At 37.2% G+C, this 24,919-nt stretch overlaps 1 protein-coding gene across 2 annotated transcripts in view; it reads left to right on the top strand.

Moving 5' to 3' along the window:
- The window catches only part of LIPK (lipase family member K), a 47,780-nt gene that overhangs the window by 4,034 nt on the left and 18,827 nt on the right, over positions 1-24,919 (top strand). The window contains exons 3-7 of one of the 2 annotated variants that reach the window (XM_032754786.1): positions 14,240-14,355; positions 16,532-16,649; positions 20,800-20,899; positions 21,911-22,020; positions 23,242-23,378. In XM_032754786.1, the coding sequence (XP_032610677.1) occupies positions 14,240-14,355; positions 16,532-16,649; positions 20,800-20,899; positions 21,911-22,020; positions 23,242-23,378 (581 nt within the window). Of the gene's footprint in view, positions 1-14,239; positions 14,356-16,531; positions 16,650-20,700; positions 20,900-21,910; positions 22,021-23,241; positions 23,379-24,919 lie in introns of those variants that run through there. The other variant, XM_032137367.3, reaches the window with a different exon arrangement.

Raw genomic sequence — 24,919 nt, 5'->3', positions numbered from 1 at the left:
TAAAATTCCTAGTAATTACAGCAATATGTCAAATAAGTTTTACTAGTTTACACCAGCACTAGTAAATTCTGAAAACACCTGCTTTGCAACAGTTTCCAGTTTCCTTTTAATTGTGGTATAATTACATTCAGTAAAATGCACAGATCTTAATTGTACACGCTGATGAATCTTAGCAATTACCCCAGTCAAAATTTGCCCTAGAACCAAGCAAACACTATTGTGATTTCTATTCCTATGAATTAGTTTTATCTGTTCTTGACCTTTACAGAAATTCAACTCTAGAGTATGCACTCCTTTGCGCTTTTTTCATTTGGCATAATGCTTGTGATATTTATCCAGGCTGTCGAATGTGTCGATGAGTAGTGGGCATTCCATTGCATAAATATAACATGATTGTGTGTCCATTCTACTACTAATGGACATTTGTATTATTTCCAATAATTTGCTATTTGTGAATAAATCTTCATCGAACAATCTTGCAAACCAATATTTTCTTTTATTTTAAGCAACTACCTAAAGGCAGAATTGCTATCTCACAGGATTTTCAGAAACTTAGAGTTTCTGAGAGTCACTGTGATATTATAAACTATAAATATATATCCCATCATCAATATATGGAAAGGCCCAGTAGCTCCTCATCTTCCCCAACATTTGGTGCAGTTGATGTTAGCTAGCATAGTGAGTAAGCAGTAGTATCTCACTAGGGTTTAACTTTGCATTTCTTTCTGATGACTAACAATGTTGAACATCTTTTCTTGTGTTTATTGGCCTTCTGTCTATTCTGTTTTGTTTAGTGTCTGTCCAAGTATTTTGTCCATTTTTTAAATTTAATTTTTTTGTTGTTATTTATTTCTGGAGTTCTTGAAATTTCCTAGAGTCTTTTATCAAATATCTATTGCAAATATTTTCCTTTTGTCTGTGAATTGCCTTTTTCTTTTATTATTCCATATATTTTAATGTGAATAACGTGATGTTTTGCTATACATATATGTAGTGAAATGGTTACTATAGTCAAACAAATTAACATGTCAATCATCTTACCTAGTTACCCTTTGTGTGTGTGGCAAGAGCGCTTAAAATCTACTCTTTTAGCCAAAATTTCAAGTACAATACAATAAACTATAGCCCTCGTGTTGTACATTAGCTGTTTTCTTTTCTTCTCTTTTCCTTTGCTTTTTGAGACCGTCTCACTCTAACACCCAGGCTGGAGTACAGTGGCGCGATCTTGGCTCACTGCAACCTCCACCTCCTGGGTTCAAGTGATTCTCATATCTCAGCCTCCTATGAGTAGCTGGGATTACAAGCGTGCACCAACATGCCTGGTTAATTTTTGAATTTTTGGTAGAGATGGGGTTTTACCATGTTGGCCAGGTGGGTCTTGAGCTCCTGGCCTCAGGTGATCCACCCGCCTCGGCTTCCCAAAGTACTGGGATTACAAGCATGAGCCACCGTATCCGGCCTATTTTTTTAATGATGTTTTTGAAGATTAGAAGCTTTTTATTTTAATAATTTTTTAATCTTTTTTGTTTATGGTTAGTTTTCTACCCCAAATTTGTAAAGATATTATTCTTTGTTATCTTCTAACAACTTTGTACTTAAGTTTTTAGTTTCAGATTTGCAATCTGAGGTATATTTTTGTATCTGGTTTGGGAAATGTATCAAGGTTTTTTTTTCAAAATTGATTTCCAATTGTTTCTGCAGGAATGATTGTTGAAAATACTTTCTCATTGAAATACATTGAAACCTATGTCAAAAGTTATTAAACAACATATAATTTAATCTATTGAGTCTGTTGATGTATAAACAAAGTATATCTCTCTATGTATTTGGATTTGTTTTATAATTTTCAGTGTAAAGATTTTACAGATCTTTTGCTCAATGTATTTCTCATTATTTTGGTTTTTGTTAGCATAACAAGTGTAGTGCAGTGATGACTCTGAACTCTCTCAGTTGAAATCATATTTTACCACTTTTTAAAAGATAAGAATTTTACAATGTTTTAGTAATTTTTTTAGCTAAAAAGAACTAAAACTAGCTACGACAGCAACAATAAAAATGACTGGTAACAATGCAAGTAAGCTTCATTTACCTACTTATTATTCATGCACTTATTCAGCAAATCCATATTGTGGACCTACCATAATGTGGACCTAACATTCACATGTTAGTGGCCTACATTCTCATAAATGGTGAACAGACAAGGTGTGTATTGCAAATACAGTACTGCTCCCTCACATATTCTTTGTGAAAGTCATATCTTTGTTCCAGATAATGTTTTTTTTTCTTAATTCCAGGATCCATACTCTGAATCATCTGAGCCACTTCTCATTAACACATACCATCAGTTTAGCCTAATTATAGCCTTTTGCAGGGATTTATCTGTGCTGATGTATCTGTACTGTTTCCATTTACCTTTCTGCTCATTTTCTTCAGAGAGAATAGTCCTATTTAAAATGAAAATGCTAGTGTGATTCTTACTGCTACCAAGAGAAGAAGAGAGAGAAAGAGAAAGCTTTGAAATAGTGCATTGCAATAGTCCATAATTTCTTTCAGAGTTTTATTTTGTTTTTAACCAGAGGGCCAGGTATAAGGAAACTGAAAGAAAACATAACCAACTTCTTTTGAATAAGATTTTCAGCCTGTAACTCTATATTAGCTTTAGGTTACTGGAATTCCATGAAATGTATGCATCCTAGTAGTCATTTAAAGAAATGGAATACATGGGATACTCCATCATCACACAGGAGACGCAGTATAGAGAGGTGGTTACATCTGTAGACTCTTGGATCAAACCGATCAGATACAAATCTCGCTATAGCAATTTCTAGCTATGTGAATTTAGCTAACCTACTTACCCTCTCTTTGCATGAGTTCCACTTTCTGTACAACAAACCAAAAAAACGAGGATAATAGAAATAATAATAGTAGCACCTACCAATAGAGTTGTTTGTAAATTAAATTAATTCATATAAATCACTTTTTAAAGTCAATGGCATATAGTTATTTCCAATTGTTATTATATGTGATAGATACCAAAAATTATAGCTGTTATTGTCATAATTATATTTTGATTTTTTGTTATAAGTATTACCATAATAGTGTTTTTATTTCTGGTGACTAGAAAAAAAGAGGGATAAACTTTCAAAGCAAGAAAATAGAGTTCTGAAAGAAGCATAGTTTTATGAACTATCTACTTTATCAGCATAAGAAAAAACAATTGCTTTTTAAATATTAGTCTTGTATCTTAATACTTTTCTCTGTATTCATCTATTAGATATAGTGGGTTTTGTGCAGACTAGTTATGATTTTCTATATGCATCACCACACCATGTAAAAATAAATTTAGGCCGGGCGCAGTGGCTCACACCTGTAATCCCAGCACTTTGGGAGGCCGAGGTGGGCAGATTACCTGAGTTCAGGAGTTTGAAACCAGCCTGGCCAACGTGGTGAAACCCCATCTCTACTAAAAATACAAAAATTAGCCGGGTAAGGTGGTGGGCACATGTAATCCCAGCTACTTGGGGGGCAGAGGCAGGAGAATCGCTTGAACCCGGGAGAGGCTCACTGCAGAGATTGCAGTGAGCCGAGATCATGCCATTGCACTCCAGTCTGGGTGTCAGAGCAAGATGCTTTCTCAAGAAAATAAAAATTAAAATAAAATAAAATGAAAATTATAAAATAAGATAAAATAAATTTAGTGTCGTTTCTACTTTCCCATCTTTTTTGTTGTTGTTGTTTTCTCTTTTGATTTATTTTATTTAATAGCACCTCCAGTATCATGCTAAATGGAGGTGATAAGAAAGACATGCTTTCTCTTGTTTCATTCTCAAGGTGAAAGTATTCAACATGTTAGCATTAATTATAATTGTACCTGGAGGATATTTTATAGAATTCCTTCATCTGATTGAGACATATCCTTTTCATTTCTATTTTCCTAAAAATTTTTTATTATAAAGTGGTGTTGAGTTTTGTCAAATGTACTTCCCAATTTTAAAACTGATCATTTTAAACTATTTGCTACTTTGATTAATTTCCATATTATTCTAATAACCTTGGCTCCAATTCATCCATCAGAACACTAAGAATGTTTGTCAGGAAGGGTTGTATGCTAACAATTTCAGGGACACATGAACAACTTCAGTGTTACAGCTCTGTAAAATCGTTGATGAGTGTAACAATTTCTTCCTCATATTAGATAGGATGCTCATCAATGAAACTATGTGGTTCTGGAATTTTTGTCCATGCACGTGGAAATATTTTATAAAACAAATTCAACTTTTAAAGTAGATATAGAAATGTTCTTTTTCTTCTGGAAATGGTTTTTTAAGTTGTGTTTTTCAAGGAATGTGTCTAGTTAATATAATTTATCAAATTTATTTGCAGTTTTCAGAATATTCTCTTATTTTATTGTTTGTATTGTTAATGATATGTACTACTTTATTTCTGATATTGGCACATATTATAGCTCTATTTTTCCTTGATTACTTTTGTTAGAGTTACTTGATTTTTATTAATTTTTTCCAAGGACCAACTTTTGGCTTTATTAATTTTCTCTAATATTTTTATTTTATTATTTCCTCTTTATTATTCCTCTCCTCCTACTACTTTGATATTAATTTGATTCTCTTTTTCTAACTTTTTATGGTAGAAACTCAGATAATTGATTATAAACTTTTTTCCAACACTGGCAGTTAAATCACTAAATTTATTTCTAAGCAGTACTTTGGCTGTATCTCAAATTTTGATATGTCATGTTTTATTATCATTTAGTTGCAAATATCTTCTAATTTCCCTTTTTATTGCTTCAGTTTCTATGGGTTCTTTAGGCATGTTCTGCAAATGTCAATTATAACAAACTGGTTAATAGTGCTGTTCAAGTTTTCTATATTTCTATATTATTTCTGTCTAATTTTTCTGCCAATTATTGAAAGAGATATGTTGAAACATATAGCTATGAAACTGAATAATTCCCTATATCTCTATCAGTTTGATCTTCTCATATTCTGAAGTTCTATTATTGGATGCCTGCATATTTAGGGTTGTTTTATCTTCCTTATGAATTGACTTTTGTCTTCTAGATGAATTAACATTATGAAATATCTCGCTTTGACTCTGATAATGTTCATTGTCTTGAAGCCTACTTTGTCTGTTATAAATTTGACATCCTTTTTATTCTTACTGCTTGTATGGTATACTTATTTACTTCTTTTACTTTCAACCTATTTTCCTTTATATTTAAAGTGTGCTTTTGTTGAAAGCAGGTAGTTGGACCCTGCTTTTATATATATATATAGTCTGACAATATTTGCCTTTTTTAGAGTATTTTCTGTATTAGCATTTAATGTAATTTTTGGTACAGTTTTGTTTAAATCTGCCATTCTGACCTTTCGCTATTTGTTTTCCACTTGTCCTCTTTCTTCCTTTTCTTTTTTTCTTTTCTTTTCTTTCTTCCTCCTTCTTTCCTTTCTTTCTCTCTCTCTCTTTCTCCTTCCTTCCTTCCTTGCCTGTTTTCTGCCTTATTCTAGGATAATAAAATATTAGCATTCTGTCAGGATTCCTCTATTGAGTTTTTAAAATATGCCTATCTCAAGATTGCAAATTTGTACCCTATTATCTATGCCTGAAAACAATTGACTTGTATATTTGATCTAGTGAGAGAACCAGTCTTGTATGAGTTACATCATCATATTTGGAAGCGGAAATTTTTCATTATGGTTTCTTAAATGGATATTTAATATGATAAAATGATTTTGTAAAAATTAATCTTCTGGCAACATACATAATGATTCAACTCATAAAGACTCAAAAATGAAAAACCAGGCAGGAGACCAGTATAATGATATAAAGTAATTGGAATTAGATACTAGACTAGATAGGTAGTAGTAATAATTGAAAACTTTTTTAAAAGAATGACAGAGAAAAGAGATAATTGAGCAAAGTTTTGAAAAGGAGTTTGAAAAAATTTGAAAGAACATCACTGTTTATTAAGAGATTGGCAATAGAGTTTGAGGAAATCAGAGAATTTAGGAAAATTTTTCTTTTTCTTTTTTTTTTTTTTTTTTTTTTGAGACCGAGTCTCACTCTGTCGCTCAGGTGCGAGTGCAGTGGCCCGATCTCGGCTCACTGCAACCTCTGCCTCCAGGGTTCAAGTGATTCTCCTGCCTCAGCCTCCCGAGTAGCTGGGACTACAGGCGTGTGCCACCACAACTGGCTAATTTTTGTATTTTCAGTAGAGACAGGTTTCACCATGTTAGCCAGGCTGGTCTGGAACTCCTGGCCTCAGGTGATCCACACGCCTTGGCCTCCCAAAGTGCTGGGATTACAGGCATGAGCCACTGAGCCTGGCCAGAATATAGGAAAATTTCAGTTTCCATCTTTCAAGATTGGGAGGATACAGATTCTGGAATTGAAATAAAAGAGGAATTGAAAAAGAAAAAGAGAATAATTCTATTTGGGGGCATATTGGATTAAAGATTGCAAAAAGAAATCAAAGTGGAAGTATCCTGAAGGCTTGAGGGAATATGGAATTAGAGGTTCACATGTGGGATGTATGGATTTGGATTTTTTTTTCTCACCTAGGGAATATATGAAAGTATGTGATTAGTGAGAGAGACTTGAGAGAATGAGTATGGGGAGAAAGAAAGAGTAAGCAGTGGACAGATGATAAGACACTGTTGGATCAAGGAGAATGGGGAAACAGACCAGTGCGTGTAGCTAGCAAAGGGTGGAGCTGGGAGTCAGAATACCAGAGGTAAAGAAGGGGATGGGTGACTAGGAGACAGCAGGAGAGATCCCACATGTTTGATTCTAGGATTTGTCTGTTTTGTCATCCAGTTCATTTAAATAGTAAACATAGGGACGAGCTCTCAAATCATCTGCTAAATACCTGGTTGTGAACACCATATTCCTTTGGAATGTCTCTCTGCTCCCTTCTAGATCTTTTCATTCAAGTCATAGTAAAGAAAATGTTCGTCTTGGTCCTTAACTTTGCTTGAGTTATTTCAGAAACATAGCAGAAGGCATTCAGCTTCTACTCTTGGGTTTTTCTGTAAAGAAGATGCATCTTGCCTTATATTCCCATATTTTCTATTTTTTTATGATTTAGTGATGCTGTCTTTAGCATTATTTCTTTGGAACTTTGCAACAACCTCATGAGGAAGGTGGCATGGGCATTTTTAAGGTCCATGTGTTTTCCCAGATAGGAAAAGAAAGGCCCACACTATAGGTCTTCTGTTTTCAGACTCTTTTTCTAGAATTCTTTCATTAACTCCCAGTAACTCTCCTAATTCTGCATTGTGACAGAGAAGAGGATAATAAACTTTTCCTCCTCAGCACACAGTTGGGAAATAATGATGTACCATCTGATCTACAGACAAAAATAAGCTGAATGCACAATTGCCATAAAATTTCTGCTAATATCTCATCTGGAAATATATAGAAATATATTACTCAAGACCAGCCATTTCATTGTTTACCAACAACTGAACGTGAAAAATTGCTCAAACATAGCTTATTAAGATAAGAAGTGAAAAAACATCACTCAGGTTGCCTAAACTTGTATTATTTAATGTGTTTTTTTTTTCTGATTTATTTCTTCCCCACTCTCTTTTTCTTTGACCTCCTGGCTCCTTTCTTTAACTTTTCTCATTTTCTGACTCTCTCTTGGGGCAGGAAAGAGGCTCTTTCAGTTTTTTGTTTAGCCTGCTTAAGATCATATAGGTAATATCAATTCATTATAAATATGGACCTTTTATCCTTTTGTCCAAATAATGATCTGTTATATAATTGCTTTCTTCCTCCCATGCATTCTACATTCCCACATTTCTTTTCCATATCTTTCTGAGCTCACTAATCGAGAAAAGATGAAACAAAAAATGTATGCCATAACTGATGACAGGCAAGATATGGTTTCATGTCTTTCACTAATATTATACTTGGCTTCCTTCTACATATATACATACATATTATTTAGAAAATTTTATATATATAGATGTATATATATAGAAGGAAGCCAAGTATAATATAGGATGAAAATTTTATATATATACTTTAGAAAATTATATATATATATAAATTTTTATCCCATTTGTCATGTCTTCCTTGGGCTGTGAGAATGTCACACATTTTGCTAACATTTTATTGTGCGTGTTGACATCAGCTTTGTTTTGTGTCTTTTATTTGTTTACCAGGTAACCTGCATATACAAGATATTTTCTATTTTCATTTTCCTGGGCCCTATCCTATTTTTTACTTTGTCACTCATAAGAATTTTATACTCAAATTTGTTAAGACAAAATTGTTCCTCTCTTGTAATCTTCCAATGTGTTACACTGTTCCCAAGCTATTTTCATAAGGGGGAGTAAGACTCAGTGAAAAGAAATTGAGTAAAACAGATATTGTTCAAATTCCAAATTGACATTTACATTTGCTAGCGATGGAAAAATAATGATTGTAATGATTAAGCATATAGATGTTCAGTCCATGGTATATAAATTATAGATTAAATAGGTAAAGTACTCTGTAGAGTGAAAAATGAAAATTAATAGAATTAATAAGTAAACAGAAATTCTTGACTGCTCTTATTCTATTTGAGAAGTATTGGTACAAAATATGTTGTTATTTTTCATAAGTCAATTGAAATAATTGTGCCATATTCAGTATGAGCAAAACTAGAGACACAAAAGATTTAAAAACTTATAAATACGAAGTATTTGTATTTATAATATAAAGTATAAAATGTGGTTCTTGTCCTTAAGAAGCTTAGGAACTAGTTGAAGAACGAAGACATACATCTGAAATAATCACAGAAATAGAAGACATGGTATAACAATAGCTACCATTTACTGAGAGTCAAGCATTGTTAGATGTTTTATAGACATTATTTATCATCTTATTTATCACATCTTTATTATCTTAAGCCAACCCTACATGTAGGTGTTATTATCCTCACCACACAGATAAGAAAATTAAGTTTCAGATAAGTTTAATTGCCTAGCAATCACACAACTAATAATAAAAACAGTGATAGCCAATATTTAGGAAGTGTCTACAATGTGCGGCTTCATTGGGAAGCTAGTGATGAAGTTGAGACACAGGAGCTGTGGCTCATAGCCAGTTTTGCTCCTCGCAGTTGAAGCTCTGACAGCTGCATTCTCATGGCTGCCATATCTTCTGAAGGACAGAGTTAGAATTTTAACTCAGAATTATCCACAAAGCATTCAGGGATTCATCATTAGCTTTATTTTACCATTGATCAAACTGAAATTCATCTGTGGAAACTGACGCCTTTGCATTCCTAAACTTAAGAGGTTTCCAAACTTAGAGCTTAGAGTTTTCTGTGGGGTCTTTGTACCTGCATACTGTGGCCAATTCTCAGCTCCATTTACAAATACAGTGAAGAATTAGGGTGGAGACTGGTTAAGAATGCTCTCCAAGCATTGCCATAAGTTGTTATTAAGTGTTTGCTTGATGAGCCTGATAGTTCCTATTATGGGGCAATAAGAAAAATGGAATTAAGGTCTCCATTACTTCTGATATTCTTCTGTTGAGAAATTGCCATCCTTGATTTCACATCAATGTATTTGTCAGTGCAAAATGCATTACTTATGAGAGCTGCCTACATATAATCCACATGCATTTGATATACAATATATAAACCCAATTTAAAATCAAACATGCATCAAAGCAATATTCTCTTGAAAGTCTCATATTTCCTACTGACTGCAGTAGCTAGAGGGGTTGGGGGCAGGGAGCGGACAAAAAGCAACGATTGGAGAAGGGAGATTTTTGAGCATGGGAAGAGGGTCTTGCACGTAATGTACCTTTTTCCAATCAAATTCCAACCAAATTTGAGTAAAACTAGCAGCTGTCTCCACAGTCATGTAGAGCATCTGCCTGAAGAAACTTTTGAAAGAGACGTTTCCAATTTTTGCCCACTTATTTTAGCCTTTCCTTCATTATATAGATTTTTTTGGTATAGTAAATAGAGAAAGAAATATTAAATCAGCATTTAATAACTCATGGACACAAAGAGGGGAACAACAGACACTGGGGCCTACTCGAGGGTGGAGGGTGGGAGGAGGAAGAGGATCAGAAAAAATAACTATTTGGTACTAGGTTTAGTACCTGGGTGACGAAATAATCTGTGCAACAAACCTCCATGACACAAGTTTATGTATATAACAAACCTGCACATCTACCCCTGAATCCAAAATAAAAGTTTAAAAAAAGACTGCAGAAAAGTAGGTTAAATAAAGTTAAATAGAGTCTTGATTGCAGGACTATAGTGAACCTTAATTATAAACTAAGGCTCTCCAAATAAGTGATGTTTATAGCATTTATATAAGTGTATCCATATACATGTGTGTGTATGTGTGTGTGTAGTCTGAATATCCAAGCAAATTTTATGCACACACACACACACAGTCTATAAGTCTCCAAGGAAGTCATATATATAATATGTACACACACATATATAGTTGAACATATATTTGCCCATGGCCTCTTTATACAAATAGCATTTTATAGGAGTCATGTTTTGTAGGACGGCAGTGTGAAAAGCTGATTTACAGTGATAAATCAATAAAATCTATTATAGATTATATCTATAATAAAATATACAATAAATATAATCTATTGTGATTTAATCTGAGTACTTGCAACCAAGAGTCTCATCTTTAAAAACTGAGAATCCCCTGGAATTTATCATGTCTGCTTTTTTCTTAGTCTAAAATCCTTATATGCATTAGCATATCCTTAGTCTAATATCGTTATATTTCTTAGTCTAATATCTTTATATTTCTTAGTCTAATATCCTTATATGCTAATGCATATAAGGATATATGAAACAGGATATAAGGATATATGATATTATATAGAATATAAGGATATATGAACCAGCAGAATGTCGATGTGGGACACATGAGAAGGCAATATTCATCAGGGAGCTGTCACAGAAACAGGTCAAAGAAATAAAAAAATTCAGAGTATTATTAAGAGAGGTTCCTGAATCAAGCACCCTTACCCAACAATTATAGTTAATACTATAAAGCTTGGATAGGCAAAGCAGGTAAGAACATCCCTCGTAAGAGATGCTGGAAGACAGGCTGTTTAGGTTGGACTTGACACTCCTTCCTAAATGGAACACGTACAGACTTCTCTTGCTGCGGTGTGTCATCATTCTATATCCAGATCCATATAACACAGGGGAATGAAACAAAGGCAGCTGATGGCCTGTATGTCATGGTTACAAAAGGCAATCTGTCATGGCTAGTATATCCTTGTGCCATCCCTTGGGGCTGGCTCCCAGCTCTTCCTATAAGCAGCACATTGTGCTAGCTCACAGCCCTCTTCCCCTGCAACATTACAACACCCACAGGCTTGGCCATTTCAGAAGAGAGCTGGATCTGCTCCAACACAAGGGCTTCAGGTTTACTTACTGGTGATGGTGATTCAGAGGCCTCAAAATGCCAGCCAATCAGCAGAAACGAGAGCATGTAAACTGTCAAAGCCTTGACAGAGAAGACCAATTTTTACATATTTCCCTACTACTTTGCCATAAAATATAATCCTGAGGTAAGGACCCGATCAACATTCAAAGCTTACTCTCAGTGAGGAATGATGAAGTGGAATAAAATCAAACCAGTGAAGCAATATGTAATATAAAATAGTGAGTCAAATTGGCATAGTCATTAAGATTAAATAACATGGCCAGGTGCGGTGGCTCACTCCTGTAATGCCAGCACTTTGGGAGGCCAAGGTGGGTAGATCACCAGGAGTCAGGAGTTCGAAACCAGCCTGACCAAAATGGTGAAACCCCGTCTCTACTAAAACTACAAAAAATTAGGTGTGGCGGCAGGTGATTGTAATCCCAGCTATTCCGGGGGCTGGGGCAGGAGAATCCCTTGAACCCAGAAGATGGATGTTGCAGTGAGCTCAGGTCACACCATTGTACTCCAGCCTGGGCAACAAGAGCAAAACTCCGTCTCAGGAAAAAAAAAAAAAGATTAAATAACATATTCATGTACTCCTTCATCCATCCATTTTATTGGCATTTATAAAAACCTCCATGCTAGGTCTTAGATAAACAGAAACAAGAATGAAACAGTTTATCTTCTGAAAGAATCCAACCAGTCTGGCTGTTTTTTAAACTTTAGAATGCATATGAACCACTTGTAATGATGGTTTAAAATGCAGATTCCTGGGCCAAGCACCCCCAATAGATTCTCCTTCAGCTAGGTGGTGGTGAGGTCTAAGAGTTTTCAGTGTGAGGTCTAAGAGTCTTCAGTGTTTTTCATGGTGATTATGATGCCTGTGGTCTATGGGCCATACTTAGAAAAACACTAATTAGACACACAGAAGCCAGAGGGCCCCCGTAAAACTAGTCTGAATGGACTGAGTGGTTAAGAGCATAGTCTTCATGTGCATTTCCTAGAGTCAGGGAACCCGAGTTCAGATTCCGCCTCCATGACCATCTGTTTGATGTTGGGCAAATTACTTGACTTTGTAAGACCCAGTTTTATTTTAAATAAAAGGAGGACAATATTTCCCATCCTTTTTAAAATTTTTTTCTTCTTTTCTTTTCTCTCTTTCTTTCTTTTTTTTTTTTTTTGACAGGGTTTCACTCTGTCACTGAGGTTGGCGTGCAGTGGTGGTGCTATCACAGCTCACTGGAGCCTCAAACTCCTGGGCCCAGGTGATCCTCTCACCTCAGCCACATGAGTAGCTGGGACTACAGGTGCATGCCACCATGGCTGGCTAATTTTTTGTATTTTTTTTAGAAGCAAGGTTTTCCGTGTTGCCCAGGCTGGTCTCGTACTCCCGGACTGAAGTGATCAGCCCGCCTCAGCCTTCCAAAGTGCTAGGATTACAGGCATGAGCCACCACGCCCAGCCCAATATTTCCTACCCTTTAGAATTATTTTGAGAATAAAATGAAATGAAATATGTCTGGCACATTATTTGGTACATAATAGGTGCTCAATACATAGTTATAATAGCAATTATGATAGCAATAATAATTATTGCTTCTGAAGGTGATATTATTGTTGCTGCCATAGAGTTGCACCAGAATTAAGCTATATTAATCTGTATTAATTTATATGTCAATATATTATATTACTATACAATAACAAAACAGATTGGCAGGGAGGGTGTATTTTCTAACATAATTTGAAGATCTGTATTTTATAAGTAACTGTAAAAGGAAGCCCTCCTGAAAAATGTTCCTCTTGGTTGTTTTTGCAAAGTTGTTCTTTGCTTTAAACTTAAGTAGTTTCAAAGACAAATGAGAAATACTCATAATCTTTTTCTCTCCACAATGTTCACAATTTTTTAAAAAGTTTAAATAATAATGTCTTTCCTATGATAAAGTAATACTGGATATAGAAAATTTAGAAAGTGTGAAAAACACCTTAAAAATGAGAGAATAATCATCCAAATATTCACCATCTAGATATAACTATAATTAAAATTTGATGTTTGGGCTTTTTTTTTCTATTATGGTTTGTGTCATCATTGAACTCAAAATATATACACAGTTTGAAGTCTGTTTTTCCCTACGTATTATGTAGTAGGAATTTTCACATATCACACATAAGTATAATATTTGGTGACTGAATAATTCCATTTTTTCTCACCCATAATTTAGGTCACCAGTCTCTTACTTTGGGAAATTTTACTGTCTTAAGATATGTAATAAGAAACAATTTTATACCCAGTGTTTATATATACATCATTTTTCTTTCAGATAGATTCCTGAAAACAAAATTACTGAGTGAAAGTTATGAATACTTTTAAATTTACAAGACATGTTAACAAATTTTTTTCATAAAGGTTTTGCCAATGATTAACTCCACCATCAGAAAAAAGTACCAACCAATCTAATAACTGGAGATACTAAATGTGCTTTGATTAATTTATTGGCCATTATATTTCTTTTCTACACATTATCTATTCCCTCTTTTGTCCAGTCATCTACTGAAACTTATTGATTGGTTTCTCTGTTCCTTTCCATTCATTCCCTCCTTTCTTCTTTCCTTGTGTCTTTTCTTTTCTTACTAAAAAGTCATTTTAGATTTTTCATGGAATGAATGTTATATAATTCAGTATTCTACTGGTTAAAGAACAGCCTAGAAGTATGTTTCTGCTCTCTCTCATAGCAGTGTTATAAAAAGATTACACCAAATTTCACTTCGTAGAATTTATCTTTGATGACAAATATATTAAATTTCCTTTCCTAGGCAGATCCCAAATGTGGCAGCTTTTAGCAGCAGCATGCTGGATGCTTCTTCTTGGATCTGTGTATGGTTATGATAAGAAAGGAAACAATGCAAACCCTGAAGCTAATATGAATATTGTAAGTCATTTATTAAGAAAAAATGCTAAAATAAGGAATTATTCATATTTCAGCATTTTAGATACAACTGGTGTGCCTTCTTAGTTTTCAACAATTCCTCCAGTGACTAAGTCTGTGCTTCCTCTCCTGTTTCTTGATATAGCTAACTAATCCAAGAATTAAAAGATCTGACCCAAGTTGGGGCAGTAATAGTCCATCTCCTGGTGGTTTGAACTACCATCCAGTGGTGGCTTCCTAAAGAGAAGTTTCATGACTTAATACAGATGATCTCTATAGAGTATCTTTGAGTTTTCCCCGAGGTTTTCGATAGAGCAGTTTCTTTGAGTTTTCCCCGAGGTTTTTGATAGAGCAGTTTCTTTGATTTTGTGAACTATCCCAATACACTTTTTTGGTTTAATAAGCCAGTGATGGTTTCTGTTGTTTATTACCAAAGTATTTTAACATTCAGGAATTCATATCAGAAGTGGAATGGAATAGTGTTAGGCAAAGAAAAAAAGGCCAAATGACAAATATCTACTACAGAATTCATTCAAATAATATACTCCATTCTCCTATATAAACGGTGCACAATTGCTGTCCTGTACCATACGCAAGTTGTATTAGAACCATAAAAAGAACGAAACTGCCAAAGTTTTTTTCATTACTGTCTCTTCTTGTTCCTCTCTCCAAAGTATCCAGCAAGTACCCTTGATCTCCTACCACACTGTTGAACTCACATAAGTTTTCTCTCTCTAGTATGAGGGATTTTTAGCTTTTAATCCTTCTATAATGATAAGAACAATAATCTATAAAGCACTTATGTTAGGCATTGTTCTACACATATTACATATAATCCTCACAATGTCACAGTCTGTCTCCAGAGCCTGGGCTCTTCACCACTGCTCTGTGTAGCCCACAATTTATACATGCATCTCTGTGTCTGACTTGGGAAAATGCATAATGCTTTGATAAACGCATAAGCTTTGGAGTTAAACTTACTTTAGCATTAATCTTTTTATCTCTTCCTAGTATATAATCTTGGATAAATTGTTAATCTACCTGAACATCAGTTTTATCAACTGTAAATGGTACAATTCCATCTCAAAGGCCTCTTATAAGGTTAATGAGACAAGGCATGTAAACCTCTATGCGGAAGATAACCAGTAATCACTAATTCCCCTCTTCTTTGTATATCTGCAGGTGGGGTATCTTCTCTGACACCTCTAGGCTCACTCTCTGTTCTTTAACACCTTTCTCTCTGCCCAGGAGGCTGAACTGTAAGGACAGGTCAACAAGCCTCTTGACTTTTGGTTTTCAGTTCAATTCAGCCAGTGGAAATTGTGAGCAGGAGATGGAAAGAAATCAGCCAGTAAGGTTTGATTTTTTATTGACCTGGCTTCCTCCCTGTGAAGTCAACTTAGACAAGCTGTCTTCCTCAATTTGGTTATCTCAGCTTAACTTTCTCCTTCTGGCTTCCAGTAACTGCTTCCTCCCCTCTTCTTTCAAGTCTGTTTGGTAATAGATCACTTGTTATTAGCCACAGGGTACTCCACAATTCCCTGTGGTTTCCCTCATTAGATGACCATATAATTTTTCATCAAAACAAACTAGGGTGCTTTAATAATACCAGGCCAGCAGGCAAAACCAGAGTGTCATGAGCAAACAAGAATGTAGGGTCACCCCACCCAGTCTTACCTACGCCTCTTTATGTAACTCCTAGAAATCCCTCTTAAATTATCCTCATAGGAATATTGCATGCTGCCACGGCACATAGAGTGATAAACAGAGGTGCAATTTAAAGTACTACATTGTGGCCAGGCATGGAGGCTCACACCTACAATCCTAGCACTTTGGGAGGCTAAGGCAGGGGAATGAATACCTTGAGCCGAGGAGTTTAAGACCAGCCTGGGCAACGTGGTGAAACCCCATCTCTACAAAAACATACAAAAAATTTAGCTGGGCAGTGGGGCAGGTGCCTGTAGTTCCAGCCACTTGGAAGACTGAGGTGGGAGGATCGCTTGAGCCGAGGAGGCGAAGGCTGCAGTGAACCGAGATCACACCACTGCACTCCAGCCCGGGGAACAGAGTGAGACCCGTCTCAAACAAACAAACAGACAAATAAAGTACTATGTTGTAATTCATGTGAAAAATTAAGAGATTATAACATGAAGTTATATATTTCCTTTCCTCTTTTTAGAGCCAGATTATTTCTTACTGGGGTTATCCTTATGAAGAGTATGATGTTACAACAAAAGATGGCTATATCCTTGGAATTTATAGGATTCCACATGGAAGAGGATGCCCAGGGAGGACAGGTATTACCTATTTTGTTATGAAAGGAAAAATACTTAAAGCACAGGTACTTAGATGTCCTGGGAGAAGTCAAGCAGTTTTTGTTCTGAAATTCTTAGCAGTTCTTTCCATTAGAGGAGAAAAATTATCACCCCCCACCTCTCTGTTTAATTTGTGTAACTTTGAAGTTTTAAGTCACTTGTATATACACTGTTTATCTGGTCACTCCTTTTCTTCACGACTTTGTCTTCCTACCAAGCAAACAAAAGCACATCGTGTTCTTACCTCTGTCTCGTTTTGAAAACAGAAATCTAGGGGTTATTCTTGATACCAAATCTCCCTCACCTTCTACATGCAACCTATCATCGCCATCTATCAATTCTGCCTTCTAAATTTCTCTCTAATCTGAAAACTTTCAGCTTCAATAATCATTCAAATCCAGGTTTGGATATAATGTCTTCAACTACTACGATGCCTTCTCACTGGTATTAAACTATTTGTAGTCAGTTCTGGACCCAAGTCTGTGTGATTTCATGGTTTAAAGTAAATATTACTCTATTAGCTCCCATCTAGCAACAGCTTCTCAGCTTGTCAAATCACCATCTAGTTGAGCCTACCTGCCTTCACTCCAGCCTCCACCATGTCCATCAGGGTGAGCCAGAAGTCTGCCTTCAGCAGCTGTTCGTACAAGAGCATATCCAGTGCTTGAATCAGCTCCTCTACCTTCTTCCAGGTGGGCAGCAGCTTTCTGGGTGGCCTGGGCACCAGCATGGGTCTCGGTGAGGTCTATGCTGGGGCTGGTGATATGGGAGGCATCACAGTTATCACTGTGACCCAGAGTCTGCTGAGCTCCCTAAAGGTGGAGGTGGATCCTAACATCCATGCTGTGAACACCCAGGAGAAGAAGCAGATCAAGACCCTGAACAAGTTTGCCTCCTTCATTGACAAAGTGTGGTTTCTGGAGCAGCAGAACAAGATGCTGGAGACCTTGTGGAGCCTGCAGCAACAGAAGACAGCTGGGAGAATGTGGACAACATGGTGAGCTGCATCAACAACTTTCTGCGGCAGCTGGACACATGGGACCAGAAGCTGAAGCTGGAGATGGAGGTTGACAACATGCAGGGGCTGGTGGAGGACTTCAAGAGTAAGTACCAGGATGAGATCAATAAGCATATAGAGATGGAGAATGAATTTTCCTCATCAAGAAGGATGTGGATAAAGCTTACACGAACAACGTAGAACAAGTAGTCTCGCCTAGAAGGGCTGCCCCAAGAGAAGAGAAGATCCGTGAGCTGCAGTGTCAGATCTCGGCCACATCTGTGGTCCTGTCCCTGGACAATAGCCGAGTCCTGGACATGGATGGCATCATCTCGAGCTCTCCGCCCAGTACTAGGAGATCGCCAGCCGCAGCTGGGCCAAGGCTGAGAGCATGCACCACCAGATCCAGTACGAGGCGCTGCAGGCCTTGGCTGGGAAGGCTGAGAATGAGCTGTATGGCAGGAAGAGGATCTTCCGGGTGAACCAAAACATCAGCCGGCTCCAGGATGAGACTGAAGGCCTCAAAGGCCAGAGAACGCAGAGCAGCGTGGGGAGTCTGCCATTAAGGACTCAATGCTGAGCCTGCAGAGCTGGAGGCCACCCTATAGGGGACCAAACAGGAGAGGGCGCCGTAGCTTCACCGAAGCCTGGAGCTGATGCATGTCAAGCTGGTCTTGGACATCGAGAGCGCCACCTACAGGAAGCTGCTGGAGGGCGAGGAGAGCCCGCTGGAGTCTGGGACGCAGAGCAGGTGTATGCATAGGAGGACCAGCAGTGGCTACCCAGGTGGGCTGGGCTCGGCCTCACAAGCTCTGCCCTCAGCTATGGCCTGGACTCTTTCCAGTCCAGCTTTGGCTGTGGCGGGGACTCCGGCTCTTTCAGCCGCACCAGCTCCTGCAGGGCCATAGTTGTGAAGAAGATTGGGACCTGCAATGGGAAGCTGGTATCCGAGTCCTCTGATGTCCTGCCCAAGTGAATGTCCACGGCAGCACTTCTCAGCTTACCCTTCCTGTGGCTGTCCCGCATCCTGCTGGGGAGGCAGCTGTGCAGGGGAGCATGGGCAACTGGAGACCCATCTGAAGCTCAGCCCTAGCTCTCAGCCCACTCTACTGGGATAGTTTACGGCCTAGGGTACACCTCTTGCCCTTGCCTCCAACTGGAAAAACAATTCTATTTTTTTTTTCTAAAATAGAGCCTCAGGTATCCTCAGGAATCTCTGCAAAAGAGATCCTATTAGTTCCTATCAGTTCTGTGCTTAAACTTCATTAAAGAGCCAATTCTAGCTCCCCACAATGCAGGTGGCTATCTGTAGGGGGGAAAAAAGAGCAATTCATTTCCCAGAAACTATTTGCTCTTGCTTTCTTCTCTCTCTTCTTAGTTCATTTTATACTTTGACATGTCGAATAACAAAACTTCTCAATATCAGAAAGACTATTTATTTGAAGAAAAACTCTAGATTTCTAAAAAAGAGAGGAAGATATAATAGTGTTGCTGGCTTTACAGAGCCAATTATTTCCCAAAATAACTCCATAAATACAAATAACTTTGTAAATACTCAAGACTTTTAAGTCTCTCCAAATTTTTCTCTTGTCATTTCTATCACATAGCTGCCAAAATTCATGAGACAAAAAGCTGTACAATGAGAAACTCTCTCTCTAATCTGAGATCCCTGTGATTTGTCTCAGACTCAGATCAAAGAGGCCTGATGGTACTTGACTATTTAATGGTACTTAACTTTGGCAGAATTAGTAACACCTCTTCTTTCCGTCTATTCCAAAAGGTGGAAAAATGGACATAGACTCTTAGTTCCTTGGTCCCGATGGCTGAAGGCTCTCTGAGAGTACAACTTACTCACTCTCAGGAAGCCACTCTAGTTCCAAAAGTGACCTGAGGTAGGGTCCTGAGATACAAACACAGCATCACAAACCACTTATAAGGCAGAGGAAAAGCCTAGTCACTTCTTCCCTCTCTTCTCTCTTTTTCAACACTTTCTCACTTCTTTCTTTTTCCTTTCTCTTTCTTAGCTAAAATATTCCTATTTTACATTGGGAAAAGGATTTTTGTATCATATTAACAATTTTAAACTGTAAATTTCTACTTATAACCTTGTTTTTTGCTTTCTAACAATTCAAATGAAATGAAGCGGTGCCTATAAAACTTAGCATAGTGCTTGACATTCAATGAGCATTCAACAAATGGCATTTTAATTATTGTTTTTATTATTTTGAAAAAAATTTAAGTTTTTAATCAGATGAGTCTTGAAAAATATAATGCTATTAATATAAGCAACAGTAATAGAGCTAATATATAGCTAATATATATTTACTGTGCCAGACAGCCTTTTTTTTTTTTTTTTTTTTTTTGAGACGGAGTCTTGCTCTGTCACCCAGGCTGGAGTGCAGTGTGGCAATCTTGGCTCACTGCAAGCTCTGCCTCCCGGGTTCACGCCATTTTCCTGCCTCAGCCTCCCAAGTAGCTGGGACTAAAGTGCCCGCCACCACGCCTGGCTAATTTTTTTGTATGTTTTAGTAGAGACAGGGTTTCACTGTACTGGCCAGGATGGCCTCTATCTCCTGACCTCGTGATCTGCCCACCTCAGCCTCTGCTGAGCCACCACGGAGGTTAGCCACCACGCCTGGCAACCAGACAGCCTTTTGTATGTTTTAGTTCTCATCGAATTCTTATAAATACCCTAGGAGATAGCATTTATTATTATTTCCCATTATACAGATAGGTTAACTGAGGCACAAAGGAGTTCATGCATATCAGAAGGGATTTTGAACTAGGGCAAACTAACTTCCACACTTACATAATACAATATATTATATATAATCCTTTACAAATGAGAAAACAAGACAGAGAACTTAAATAACTTACCCAAGTAAGTAGCTCAGAAGGGACTAGATCCCAGGTTTGCCTGGCATCAAATTTTGTCTCTTAACCTTTCTTTTATACTACAGAAATTCAGGAATGAGATTTTTCTTGTAGACATTGAGGAAGTTCAAACATGAAATTCTTGTTGCCTGTGTTTTGCAGCTCCAAAGCCTGCTGTGTATTTGCAGCATGGCTTAATTGCATCTGCCAGTAACTGGATTTGCAACCTGCCCAACAACAGTTTGGCTTTCCTTCTGGCAGACAGTGGTTATGACGTGTGGTTGGGGAACAGCCGAGGAAATACTTGGTCCAGAAAACACCTTAAATTGTCACCCAAATCACCAGAATACTGGGCCTTCAGGTAAGGAGAAACCTATTAATTAATAAAGTGTGTACTTTTCTCATGCATATGTATGAACACCTAGTGATTTTTTCCCGTTTTGTGTCTAAATGCACCCAATGGAATCCACAAGAAGGAAACAAACCTTTCTTTCTCTACCCAAACTTTCTTCACTGTCGTTATTATTGCATGGCTGTTTTAGAACTCCTGCCTCCTTCCTGGTGTCTGTGTGTGAGTGTGTGTGTGTGTGTGTGTGTGTGTGTGTGTGTGTGTGTGTGTGTATGTTCTGGGGGAAGTAAGAAGAAAGCCTGATTACAGAATGGCTAAGCAACAGTGTTGCCAGCAGTAGCGCATGGGGGTGCTGTCTGCTTCAGAAGCCACACCTACCCGGTCACACGAGCAAACTGATGCACTGGCATAGGAGTTAAGAACCATGCCTTGGAGGTCATGAAAATCTTGTGTTCCTTGGCCTCGTTGCCTGCCTTCTTTCTGGAAACCATTGGCATTTTCTAATTCTATGCCATAGTCCATTGCACCCTTGCAAATGACTAGAAAATTCCCTAGGTAAGTATTTCTTAAACTATACACAGGATCAGAAGTAACTGAGGTCATTGTTAAATATGCAGATTACTGGGTCTCTTCCCAGGAAATTCTGATTCAGTCAGTCTGGGCTGCGGTCTGCAAATCTGTTTGCTTTATTATTCTCTCTTCTAGATAAGCAATCCAGGTAATTGCTCTTTTCAGAGGAGCTTGGTAAATCTGTTATAGAATTAAGTGAATATGACTAGCCTTGCAAGAAAAGCATCAGTAGGCTTTGACAAATCAAATTTTTCTGATTTCAGTTTCTTAAAAATGTTGACTTGCAATCAAGGTGACACCCTTTAAAGTTGCATAGATGCCTAATATCATATATTGACGCTAGTCTTATATTTAACAAAATCAAAGTATTTATGTCTTCACTGAATGTGTTTAAATGTTCTAGGCCTAACAATGAGATGACTTTTCCAATTTGTTATTCCTCCTTTTTGATAGTTTGGATGAGATGGCTAAATATGACCTTCCAGCCACAATCAATTTTATCATAGAGAAAACTGGACAGAAGCAACTCTACTACGTGGGCCACTCACAAGGCACCACCATAGGTGTGTTTGGGGCAGATGTGATCAGAGAATGTCAGGGGCTCTTCTTCCATATTCATGGAATGGGGTCAGTATTTCTTCCCTCTGTGCAGTCTCTAGCTTGGGGGCTTGAATTGGGAAACTATTTCCTCTGGCTAATTTCTGTAGAGTAAATAAAATAAGAATGACAATAGGGAATTTTCCCTCAATACTAAATTTGGAGGTTGATAGATAAGCCTGAAAGAGGAAGAATTATTCATTTGTGCCCCCAACAAACATTTGTCAGACACTGTTATATGCTGAGGAAGCAGAGATAAATATGGTATTCATTCTTTCCTTGAAGATCTCACAGTCTAGTGAGGGACACTAGAAAGAAAGCAGAGATTACAAAACTCAGCGATTATATGCTACAATCAGTATGACTTTTAGTTTCCAGGGAGGCATTAGAGTAGGCCAGATGTGGGTAGGGCTATGTTGGCAGTGTTGTGAGGCCCATTTGTCCCCTTACTGTTCTCACTTTGGCTACAGGTCTCAACAATATCAACAGAATTTCCACCAGTCTGTTTTCTATATCTTAATTCTTAAAATCAGAATTCTGATGTAAAGTAGGTCTTTACATACTTGTACTGTATCACATATCTTACATACATTCTCTCATTGGACTGAGATGCAAACATCTGAAACCACTATCATCCATGCTACTACACAAATGGTTGAAGTGAGGAATCCATTCTAATGGTGATATTCCCAAGTAACATCTTACATTTCATATATTTGATAAAGATTATAGACACAAAGCTTATAAAGGTCAAATGCATGTAACTTACATACATTTGACTTTTATAAAAATCATCCTATAAAGATTTTACCATCCACATTTACAGACTGAGAAAACCAAGACTCACTCAGGGGAGGTGACATAGCTAGTAAGTAGGAAGCCAAAATGACAGCCCAGTTTTGTCTGATACCAGGACTATGGTCGAGCCGGAATGGGCTTTGGAGTTTACCTAGACATGCCCCACAGTAGATGTTTGAACCCTCCCTCCTTGCACTCCCCAGGGACAGGAAACACTTTATTCTGAATTATCCAATTCCACCCTTGAGAAATTGAGAAATTATTCTCTACAAATGGTTATAATTCTGTGTTGTTTTTTGTTTTGTTTTTAATATGGCTACATTTACTACAACTTAAAATGAACAAATAATTATCTGAAAACTATGAACGAGTGTCTTCTTCCATTTCAGCTTTTATAGCATTTTCTACAAACCCAGAACTGGCTAAAAAGATTAAGATATTTTTTGCACTGGCTCCAGTGGTCACAGTTAAATACACCCAAAGTCCTATGAAAAAACTAACGACCCTTTCCAGGCAAGTAGTCAAGGTATGTGACTTCCCAAGTTTTAATCTGAAATAACTAAAAGTAGCTCTATTTCCACTAATTTCAACAGAAGACCAATGACATTTTACAAACTTCTGAGAAAATAATAGGTATTAAAGATATCCATGTTAAGTTCACTGATGATGTACGCAATCTTATTAGCAGAGTTCAGGGAACTCCCCCTGTTGCTAATCTACCCTACTTTCTTCATCTATGTCTAGAAACGTGTCTGCTGCGCCATTCCTCAACCACAGATAGAGAGAACTTATTTGATTGATTGGTTTGCTGAATTTAGTAGATTAAATTTTTCTGGTGATCCCTAATGTTTTAGGGGCAGTTTTGGTTGAGTTCACAGCATGGAATCAGATGGTGTGGGTTTGAATCTTATTTCTGTGATTTGCGAGCTGGGTAAATTTGGTCAAGACCTTAAGTTCTCTTCATCTGTAATGTGGGGATAATAATAGTTCTTACTCATAGGGCTACCCTGAGGACTAAGTAAATTAATACAGCATATCCTTTAAAACAATGTCTTGCATATTGTAAACCTTTAATAAATGTTAACAATTGTTTTTGCTATCATTAGTTTTATAGAACGTACCCTCCTCCATCACTAAATGCCCAACCTTGTTTCATTTCCTGACACTTTACAGGCTGTCATTTTGACAATTCCCAAAACCCAGGCAAAACTCTAGGCCCCCTAATCTCCTCTAGTTGACAGCTAACTAATCTGATCCTTTTTCTAGTCCAGGTAAATTGCATTGCATGGGTTGGTGTGTTTTCTTCTTGTATTTTAACATGGGCTTCTCCCATGGTAATAACTCCCATGGTGGTGATTGTACGGTTCAGTGATTTCAATGAGAGCAGATGAAGGTGAAACAATTCTGACAGAAGCCTGAAGATTTACAGAAGATTCTTGTTGTTGAGAGCTAAGCAAATTAGCCTATGGTGACTGAAGTTCACATCTATACATCCCAGAAAGACAGGTAGCAGAAAAACCACCTGAAAATAACAAAACATGCTTACATTGCCTGTTGGTACTTGGGCCTCTTATACCTTTGAGATTTCACTCTGGCCTGCGCCTACTATTAAGTAAACAATGTCAGACTTTTTGCTAAATTATTTCAGTATTCCCACACAATTAAGAGATATTTTGGGACGGTGAGTTCTTTCCATTCCTCTTCATTTGCACAGCTCTCTTCAAACTTCTGCATACCCTGACATGTGTAGGATGTGGTGCAATTCAAGTTAATTCAGCCAAAAGGTGTCTAGGAGCTACTATTTCAAGGCCCTGGCATTAGGAAACAGCTATGTCTACAAGGAAACTTTTCAGCTCATTGGTGTGAGTAAAAACTAGGGTGTATGTGAAAGGAGAATGGGATTCAACTAAGGAGGTACTGGGGACAATAGAAGGAAGTGGTGTCATGTCTAGGAGTTTAGACTTTGTTCTGTTAATGAAGGGAGGCCATTGAAGAATATTAAATAGAAAAGTGGCTTGATCAAATCTGTAATTTTAGAATGATTGCCCTTTCTAAATTATAACTCCA

Source organism: Hylobates moloch, unplaced genomic scaffold, assembly GCF_009828535.3.
Source record: "Hylobates moloch isolate HMO894 unplaced genomic scaffold, HMol_V3 SCAFFOLD_3, whole genome shotgun sequence".
Taxonomy (NCBI): Eukaryota; Metazoa; Chordata; class Mammalia; order Primates; family Hylobatidae; genus Hylobates; species Hylobates moloch.
This window is presented reverse-complemented; position numbering and strand designations above follow the sequence as displayed.